This window comes from Argentina silus, assembly GCF_951799395.1.
Source record: "Argentina silus genome assembly, contig: scaffold_143, whole genome shotgun sequence".
NCBI classification, from domain to species: Eukaryota; Metazoa; Chordata; class Actinopteri; order Argentiniformes; family Argentinidae; genus Argentina; species Argentina silus.
In genome coordinates, this window is record NW_028152499.1 from 34600 (window position 1) to 44599 (window position 10000).

The following is a 10000-nucleotide window of genomic DNA, read 5'->3' on the forward strand; positions in this document are numbered from 1 at the left end:
TTCTGCTGCTGTAGCCCATCTGCTTCAAGGTTTGACGTGTTGTGCGTTCAGAGATGGTCTTCTGCATACCTTGGTTGTAACGAGTGGTTATTTGAGTTATTGTTGCCTTTCTATCATCTAGAACCAGTCTGGCCATTCTCCTCTGACCTCTGGCATCAACAAGGCATTTTCGCCCAGAGAACTGCTGCTCACTGGATATTTTCTCTTTTTCAGACCATTCTCTGTAAACCCTAGAGATGGTGGTGTGTGAAAATCCCAGTAGATCAGCAGTTTCTGAAATACTCAGACCAGCCCGTCTGGCACCAACAACCATGCCACGTTCAAAGTCACTTAAATCACCTTTCTTCCCCATTCTGATGCTCGGTTTGAACTTCAGCAGGTCATCTTGACCATGTCTACATGCCTAAATGCATTGAGTTGTTGCATTGTGATTGGCTGATTAGATATTTGCGTTAACGAGTAGTTGAACAGGTGTACCTAATAAAGTGGCCGGTGAGTGTATAGATATAATCAATTCCATATGTTAATTTCTGGCGTGTGTCCGTGCAGACACACGCCAGAAGGCCCGTGCAGAGGGCGATGACCGCCAACGAGGACGGTTTGAAACAGGCTCCTAGGGGCAGGGCTGAAGTCGTGCAAAGCTAGAAAAAAGCCCTTCATCAACGAGAAGCAAAGAAGAGCCAGGCTGAGGTTTGCAAAAGACCGTAAGGATTGGACCGTAGAGGACTGAAGTAAGGTCATCTTCTCTGATGAGTCCAATTTTCAGCTTTGCCCAACACCTGGTCGTCTAATGGTTAGACGGAGACCCGGAGAGGCCTACAAGCCACAGTGTCTCGCATCTACTGTGAAATTTGGTGGAGGATCGGTGATGATTTGGGGGTGCTTCAGCAAGGCTGGAATCGGGCAGATTTGTCTTTGTGAAGGACGCATGAATCAAGCCACGTACAAAGTTGTTCTGGAAGAAAACTTGCTTTCTTCTGCTCTGACAATGTTCCCCAACTCTGAGGATTGGTTTCTCCAGCAGGACAATGCTCCATGCCACACAGACAGGTCAATCAAGGTGTGGATGGAGGACCACCAGATCAAGACCCTGTCATGGCCAGCCCAATCTCCGGACCTGAACCCCATTGAAAACCTCTGGAATGTGATCAAGAGAAAGATGGATGGTCACAAGCCATCAAACAAAGCCGAGCTGCTTGAATTTGTGCGCCAGGAGTGGCATAAAGTCACCCAACAGCAATGTGAAAGACTGGTGGAGAGCATGCCAAGACGCACGAAAGCTGTGATTGTAAATCAGGGTTATTCCACAAAATATTGATTTCTGAACTCTTCCTAAGTTAAAACATTAGTATTGTGTTGTTTAAAAGTGAATATGAACTTGTTTTCTTTGTATTATTCGAGATCTGAAAACACTGCATCTATTTTGTTATTTTGACCAGTTGTCATCTCTAAATGACAATATTTTTATTTGGGAGAAATGTTGTCAAAATGTTCATTTTACTCAAACACATACCTATAAATAGTAAAAACCAGAGAAACTGATAATTTTGCAGTGGTCTCTTATGTGTGTGTGTGTGTGTCTGGTCCTCATCCCCACCCAGCCTGGTGTGTGTCAGCCATGGGCTTGCGTACTGTCTGGGACAACTACAAGGTTCTGATTGTGATGGGGACGAGCCTGGGCCTGATCCACTGGGGCTGGTACCATGTCAAGTCTAACCCTCTCCTGAAGAAGACCCGACCAGACTACACCTCAGAACCAGGCATCGTGGCCTTCGTAGCCCCCCCTGTCCAGCCCCCAGCCCCAGCCAAGGCCCAGTAGAGGCTGGAGGAGACGCAGGTATGGACTGTTCTGTAAGGACCCTCTGGAAGGCCTGTTAGCATCTCCCCCAAGGCAGATAAAGTGATACTTCACCCAAGTAGATGCTGTAGATCATGTATACCATGTTTCATGCAGTTGCGCAAAGCTGCGTTGGATAAGATGTTTATGTGAAGCTACAACACTGAAAACACAACAGAATACACTGTGAGCATTTCTCTGACGTTTGAAAATGACGTTGTTGTTAAAAGCGAAAGCGTTATGATGTTCTTCAGGGTTTTAGCGGTATTTTGACATGAATAAACAAGTCGGTTATGATGATGCAATCCAGCACCACCGTGTTAGAAAGGAGAGGAGAACCCAGATGTATTGTACGGTAACCACTGTAGTGTTATGCGATAGTTCACCCAAAAATTAATTATTTGTTATTTTTATACCCACCTTAGATGTTGTCTTTTGACATCACCTGTGAAGCGTCTGTAATGAGTATCGCCTTGATGGACACATGTTGAGTAGACAGAAGAACACAGTGTTGATGTGTACAGTGAGAGGCCAGGCTGTGGGAGAGGGAGGGATGGATTCATGTCTGCTCTGGAGCTCTGTCCTCTGATTGGTTACTCTTTAAGGAGATATTACCTCTTAACTAGACAAACCTAGATAACGGGTAATGAATGGTTCCATTATTGTTTGGATGTATAGGAGGCTGTTTTCTGTCTGCACTGAAAGCAAGGGACCATTGAAAACAGCTATAACCTGGTCTTTCTCCCATCTCTCTCCTTCCAGTGCTGACCTTCCAGAACAACCCTCAGAAAGGACAACAGCTCCATCTAGTGGACAGCACAGTGGACTGTTATAAGGACTGATATTATTATTATTATTATTGTTGTTGTTGTTGATATGAAGGCCCAGAGCTGGCTGAGGAGGAACTGGCTGTGGGTGGCAGGGGGGGCGTTCTGTGGTCTTCACCTGGCCACCTGGCTCATGCAGAAGGCCATGAAGAGCTCTGTACGCTCCCAGACAGCCCTCAGGGAGAAGAGCCCCCAGGAGTGATGGAGGAGTGAAGAGCCCCCAGGAGTGATGGAGGAGAGGGGGGGGGGTCCTGAAGGAGAAGAGTCCCCAGGAGTGATGGAAGAGGGGGGCGGGGGGGGATTGAGTAAATAGAATGTTGTAATATTTGGAATTCATCACCAGACAGATCAGCTATTTAATAACCTGTGATTGGACTGTGGAGTTCAGGAAATGGAATTGAATTGTGTTTTGGGAATTGGGAAAGTGCTGTAAGTAATTGTGCTTCATTAGCTGTGTCAATTAATTTGATCAAATAAAAATAATGAATTTCAGACGTAAAAATACCATTGCCTTTATTATGCAGAAGGCTTTAATAGATGACGTTTTTTTACAGCGATGTTGAGGAGTTAAAAGGTTAAATGATTGAAAAGTATCAGCCAATTGTATTATTTAACCTTTATTTCTACAGGGGAAACACACTGAGACCAAGGCCTCTTCTGCAGGTGCACCCTGTCCACAATATCAATACAATTACAACACATACAAAATACAACAGAAATCAATACATCATATAAGACCACAATATTATGTTATATCAAGAGAAACCATCACAGCCTTCACCAAAGAGGTCCTCGATGAAAACCTTAAACTGCCCGAGCGGCACCAGAACAACCAACTGTCATGTTTTTTGTAGGTTGGTCCAGCAGTGAGATTCACCACAACTAAAAACAGATTTACCCAATGAATGCAGTCACACAAGATTCTAGAAGTGTGGTGGTAGAAGGTTCTGTTATCCTACCTGTGGGAGTGGTAGAAGGTTCTGTTAGCCTACCTGTGGTGATGGTAGAAGGTTCTCTTAGCCTACCTGTGGGGGTGGTAGAAGGTTCTGTTACCTGTGGTGAAGGTAGAAGGTTTTAGAATGTTCTGTTACCTGTAGTGAAGGTAGAGGGTTCTAGAAGGTTCTGTTACCTGTGGTGGTAGAGGGTTCTAGAAGGTTCTGTTACCTGTGGTGGTGGTAGAGGGTTCTAGAAGGTTCTGTTACCTGTAGTGGTGGTAGAGGGTTCTAGAAGGTTCTGTTACCTGTAGTGGTGGTAGAGGGTTCTAGAAGGTTCTGTTACCTGTAGTGGTGGTAGAGGGTTCTAGAAGGTTCTGTTACCTGTAGTGGTGGTAGAGGGTTCTAGAAGGTTCTGTTACCTGTAGTGGTGGTAGAGGGTTCTAGAAGGTTCTGTTACCTGTGGTGGTGGTAGAGGGTTCTAGAAGGTTCACGATCAACACGTGCTGAATGTTTACGTGCATACGTTAGGTCCCTCGAACATTGCCTGCCGAATAAGTCTTAATGTGTGTGTGTGTGTGTATATATATATATATATATATATATTAATATTTCTTTCTGATACTGAAATTAAATACACGAGTTTACACAACCAAGGTTGATGTGTGACACTGCTAACAGAAAGACGACATCATTTGTATTCAGGCATGTGCAGGTCGAGGGGATGAGAAGGAGCCGAGCAGACATGGTAGAAACAGGAGAAAGTTGAAGGTGAGTTCCGTCATTACTTGTCCTGTCCAGACAAACGTCCTGCTGCCAGATCCTGTTCGAGCCAGTCTGGTACCTGGAGGGATGATGCATGTTTTAACTTCCCAAACCAGACCTTAGCAGATAGCTGCAGTTAGCACACAGCGGTACTTAGCTAGCTTTCCGCTAGCAAGCTAGCTTTATGCTACCTGGTCAAACACACACACACACACACACACACACACACAGTCGCATGAAAACCCGTGAGAGGAAAATCATTCTAGTCTTCTTATTGTTGATCTGTTTGACCAGCAAGGTGTTGGACGTTGAGGACAGTTCGATGCTCCTGTCTTCTTAGCTCGGACAGACCTGGAGTGTGTGTGTCATTCAAGTGAACTCAGAAGCCAAGCCAGACCCGAACCGGATAAATATGTGTGCATATATTGCAATTCAGACCATGAATGTTAATTAAACCATTCAACCATACATGTTTTGATGTGGAAAATAGATTAATTGTTCCATTTGACTGCAGCTTGTATGTGAACATGTATAGATATAATCAATGCCTCATGTTAATTTCTAGCTGGTGTGTCTGTCTGTGTGCTGTCTGTCTACACTCACCAAACACTTTATTAGGAACACCTGTACACCTTCTCATTCATGCAATTATCTAATCAGACAATCGTGTGGCAGCAGCACAGTGCATAAAATCCTGCAGGTGCGGGCCAGCAGCTTCAGGTGACGTTCACATCAACCGTCAGAATGGGGAGAAAATGTCATCTCAGTGATTTTGACCGTGGCATGATTGTTGGTGCCATACGGGCTGGTTTGAGTATTTCTGAAACTGCTGAACTCCTGGGATTTTCACACACAACAGTCTCTCGTGTTTACTCAGAATGGTACGATAAAGTTGAAGCTGAAAAAGTTGACGGTTGAAGACTGGAAAAACGTAGCCTGGTCTGATGAACCTCCACTTCTGCTAAGGCACACAGATGGAAGGTTAAGAATTTGGCGCCAACAGCATGAATCCATGGACCCAACCTGCCTTGTCAACAGTCCAAGCTGGTGGAGGTGGTGGAATGGAAAAAATTGAGGCTGTTTTGAGAGCAAAGGGAGGCCCTACCCAGTATTCGTATAGTGTTGCAATAAAGGGAGACCCTACCCAGTATTAGTATAGCGTTCCTAATAAAGAGCTCGGTGAGTGTGAGTGTGTGCGTGCCTGCCTGCCTGCCTGCGTGTGTGTCTGGTCCTCATCCCTACCCAGCCTGGTGTGTGTCAGCCATGGGCTTGCGTACGGTCTGGGACAACTACAAGGTTCTGATTGTGATGGGGACGAGCCTGGGGCTGGTACGCTGTCAAGTCCAACCCTCTCCTGAAGAAGACCCGACCAGACTACACCTCAGAACCAGGCATCGTGGCCTTCGTAGCCCCCCCTGTCCAGCCCCCAGCCCCAGCCAAGGCCCAGTAGAGGCTGGAGGAGACGCAGGTATGGACTGTTCTGTAAGGACCCTCTGGAAGGCCTGTTAGCATCTCCCCCAAGGCAGATAAAGTGATACTTCACCCAAGTAGATGCTGTAGATCATGTATACCATGTTTCAAAAGGAGAGGAGAACCCAGATGTATTGTACGGTAACCACTGTAGTGTTATGCGATAGTTCACCCAAAAATTAATTATTTGTTATTTTTTCCACCCACCTTAGATGTTGTCTTTTGACATCACCTGTGAAGCGTCTGGAACTCCGTTTACCACAGCAGCTGAGGCGTTAGCATGTAGCTGAGGCTAGCAGCTCAACATGGAATCTCAATCTAGCCCAACAGCATTGTCAGCATTACACACCTAAATCAATTTATATTGTGGTAAAATTTAATTTTGCAGCAATGTTATCTGTTTTCTGAAGCCATGTAAACCTTTTTTTCACAAGCGTGACATTATTTTCGCTAATTTCCGACACTGGCGTCTCACAGGCCCGGCTGGCTGTTCTTAGAAGGTTCTGGAAGCTCTGTCGCTACAGCGAAAAAATAGTTAGTAAAAACAGTTTTTAACGTTGATTACGACGATAAAATACTCGTCTACATCAAAAAGCACACAGTAAGGTTATTCTTAGTTTTCAGAGTTTAAATAGGCAATTCAGACAATGCTCGGCCTAGGTTGAGAATCCCTGTTAAGCTGCTAGCCGAAGCTATGTGCTAACGTCTTGGCTGCTGTGGCTATTGGAATGACAGATGGTGTCACTGCTAGTCAACAGACAACATCGAAGGTATGTGAACAATTAATCAGTTATTATTAATTTTGGGCGGACTAACCCTTTACCTGTCCTGGGCCAGTAGCTAGAACGGCCGGTTGGGGAGCTGAAGGTTGTTGGTTCAATGCCCGGCCGTTGGCTAGGTGTTCATGTCTTCTCTGGAGCTCTTTCCTCTGATCTGTTTCTCTTTAGATTAGATAGATTTGATCTCAATGAGAATCGCCTTGATGGACACATGTTGAGTAGACAGAAGAACACAGTGTTGATGTGTACAGTGAGAGGCCAGGCTGTGGGAGAGGGAGGGATGGATTCATGTCTGCTCTGGAGCTCTGTCCTCTGATTGGTTACTCTTTAAGGAGATATTACCTCTTAACTAGACAAACCTAGATAACGGGTAATGAATGGTTCCATTATTGTTTGGATGTATAGGAGGCTGTTTTCTGTCTGCACTGAAAGCAAGGGACCATTGAAAACAGCTATAACCTCCCATCTCTCTCCTTCCAGTGCTGACCTTCCAGAACAACCCTCAGAAAGGACAACAGCTCCATCTAGTGGACAGCACAGTGGACTGTTATAAGGACTGATATTATTATTATTATTATTATTATTATTGTTGTTGTTGTTGATATGAAGGCCCAGAGCTGGCTGAGGAGGAACTGGCTGTGGGTGGCAGGGGGGGCGTTCTGTGGTCTTCACCTGGCCACCTGGCTCATGCAGAAGGCCATGAAGAGCTCTGTACGCTCCCAGACAGCCCTCAGGGAGAAGAGCCCCCAGGAGTGATGATGGAGGAGAGGGGGGGGGGGGGGGGGGGTCCTGAAGGAGAAGAGCCCCCAGGAGTGATAGAAGAGGGGGGTGGGGGTGATTGATCATTCAATGGAATAGTCCTAACAGTGCAAACCCTGCCCATCTGGCACCCCAGGCAGGCTCAACCAAACGCTCAAAGTATTTCAAAATACTTTTCTACTCGGGTCTGGTTTGGAGTAAATAGAATGTTGTAATATTTGGAATTCATCACCAGACAGATCAGCTATTTAATAACCTGTGATTGGACTGTGGAGTTCAGGAAATGGAATTGAATTGTGTTTTGGGAATCAGGAAAGTGCTGTAAGTAATTGTGCTTCATTAGCTGTCAATTAATTTGATCAAATAAAAATAATGAAATTCAGACGTAAAAATGCCACCCATGATCACCTGATCAAAATACAGAACCATTATCTTTACTTTGCAGAAGGCTTTAATAGATGTTGAGGAGTTGGAGTTGTTCATGGTAAAATGTTATAAATTAGGTTCCAAATGTGTGTATATATATAATCACATTTATAATCTTAAAACACACCTTTTTAGCTTAGCATTCTCTTAATCCGTTTTATTTTAATCTACCCTCTTCTGCGGTTCTGCGCTGGTCTCTCTGTTCTACCCTGTCTCCTATTTCCTGTCCTATCATTTCCTTATATTTAACTGTATTGTTGTGTTTCTGTTAGGATATTACCGTTTCTTTTCATTGTATTGTTAAGCACCTTGTATAGCAATTTTGCATGAAAGGCGCTATATAAATAAAGTCTGATTTGATTTGATTTGATTTGATTTGCTCCACAATGCAGCATTTCGCTGTTAAATTTGAAAAAACACTTCTGATGGGTACATGCCCCTGTACTCCACTAGCAGAGATTAGTGTATTCTGTCTGTTTCTGTCACTGTATGTACTGAACTAATACAACGGAATGTGGTAATACATACAGTAATACTGGACACACCAACCTGCATGAAATGCAAGGATATACTAGATATACCCTCTAGTGGTCGAGTTGAAGAACTACAGTCCCAGGGGGCTGTTCTCTACAGGAAGACTACAGTTGCAACACATAAAGCAGTCCATAATCACATGATATTATGTCAAATGAAAGAGAAGGAAAACCAACCAGTTTCTATTCATTTATTGTTCTCTCCCACCCAGAATTCCTCCTCCTTCCAACTGTTGGAATGACCTCACACACAACTGTTGCTTAAATGGTAACAATCAGACAGGGGAGGCTGGTGGAGGTAGAAATTGGAGGACAGGCTCCACCAGCCTCCCCTGGCATCAGTATAGGTCTAGACAGTGAGAGAGTAGAGGTTGATATAAGCAGGTAAACATTAATTCCTGATATTAAGTCTATTTGTCACTTTATTTTGTTGTTTGTGATGTGAGCTGCTGTAACACCTTAATTTCCCCTCTGGGATCAATAAAGTACCTATCTATCTATCTATCTATCTATCTATCATAGGTTGCCATATCTCCATCTACCTACAGTTCATTTAGGAATATTATATATATTACAGAATTTATGGACAATAAACAAATGAAAATGTCACCATTTGCGGTGGATTTCATCATTGGGCAGTAGGTTTACGTGAGTGTAATAGCTGACCATTCCTCATTCCGCTCCGAGCATTACAGTGAGCCCATCCTCTGATTTCTACCTCCACCAGCCTCCCCTGATGCCAACATCATGTCTCGGGCTGGTAGCAGTAATGAGCCAAGTCTGCTGTGCTCTTGGTCTCCAGGTCGGCCTTCGGTCCTCCTCAGTGACGCTCGTTCTGCTTCTCTCTGGTCCTCCTCAGGTCCTTCCCTCTCTGGCAGCTCTGGTCCTCCTCAGGTCCTTCCCTCTCTGGTCCTCCTCAGGTCCTTCCCTCTCTGGTCCTCCTCAGGTCCTTCCCTCTCTGGTCCTCCTCAGGTCCTTCCCTCTCTGGTCCTCCTCAGGTCCTTCCTCCTCTGGTCCTCCTCAGGTCCTTCCCTCTCTGCAGCTCTGGTTCTCCTCAGTGTTCCTAGAGGAGGAACGGGATCAGGGCTTTCCTGGTCTTGGGGTAGTCCTCAAACCTCTCGTTGTAATACCTGACAGAGAGGAGAGAGGGGGGGGATGTTGTCAGGGAGGCAAGGACGAATGATACCTGGGTTTTCCTTGAATTGTTTGTTTGTTTTTAAACAATGTAGATGACATGTAGAGAGACAGAGAGTCCCCACTTCAAGTTTCAAGTTTGTATTTGGTCTAATTCATCTAATGAATAAAAGGTTAAATGATTGAAAAGTATCAGAATGTTTTTTGTAGGTTGGTCCAGCAGTGAGGTTCACCACAACTAAAAGCAGATTTACCCAATGAATGCAGTCACACAAGATTCTAGAAGTGTGGTGGTAGAAGGTTCTGTTATCCTACCTGTGGGAGTGGTAGAAGGTTCTGTTACCTGTGGTGGGAGAAGGTTCTAGAAGGTTTTTTTAGCCTACCTGTGGTGATGGTAGAGGGTTACCTGTGGTGGTGGCAGGCCCGCGGTCCGATGGAACAGACGGTGAACAGAGCGAAGGAGAAGGTAGGGAGGGACCATGTTGCTATGGCGTAACCGCACCACTCCAGAATCTCACCAAAGAAGTTGGCGCCAGAC

General features: G+C 45.0%; 1 protein-coding gene and 2 long non-coding RNA genes across 3 annotated transcripts in view; 2 read left to right on the plus strand and 1 right to left on the minus strand.

Moving 5' to 3' along the window:
• Positions 1-2907, plus strand: part of LOC310824781 — a 3760-nt gene extending 853 nt beyond the window's left edge. Inside the window, exons 2-3 of the long non-coding RNA XR_014555056.1 lie at positions 1602-1837; positions 2600-2907. This is a non-coding gene — a long non-coding RNA (uncharacterized lncRNA). The remainder of the gene's footprint in view (positions 1-1601; positions 1838-2599) is intronic.
• A 1417-nt stretch (positions 2908-4324) lies between these two features.
• LOC310824782 lies at positions 4325-7368 on the plus strand. The gene is made up of 3 exons (XR_014555057.1): positions 4325-4367; positions 4980-5829; positions 7091-7368. It is a non-coding gene; the product is annotated as an uncharacterized lncRNA (long non-coding RNA).
• A 1118-nt stretch (positions 7369-8486) lies between these two features.
• srd5a2a (steroid-5-alpha-reductase, alpha polypeptide 2a) overlaps positions 8487-10000 on the minus strand; it is a 6905-nt gene continuing 5391 nt past the window's right edge. The window contains exons 4-5 of the mRNA XM_083698032.1: positions 9869-10000; positions 8487-9458 (exon numbers count right to left, since the gene is read on the minus strand). The exon at positions 9869-10000 is cut by the window's right edge and continues 19 nt beyond it. Of these exons, the coding sequence (XP_083554158.1) occupies positions 9392-9458; positions 9869-10000 (199 nt within the window). The 3' untranslated portion in view covers positions 8487-9391. The remainder of the gene's footprint in view (positions 9459-9868) is intronic.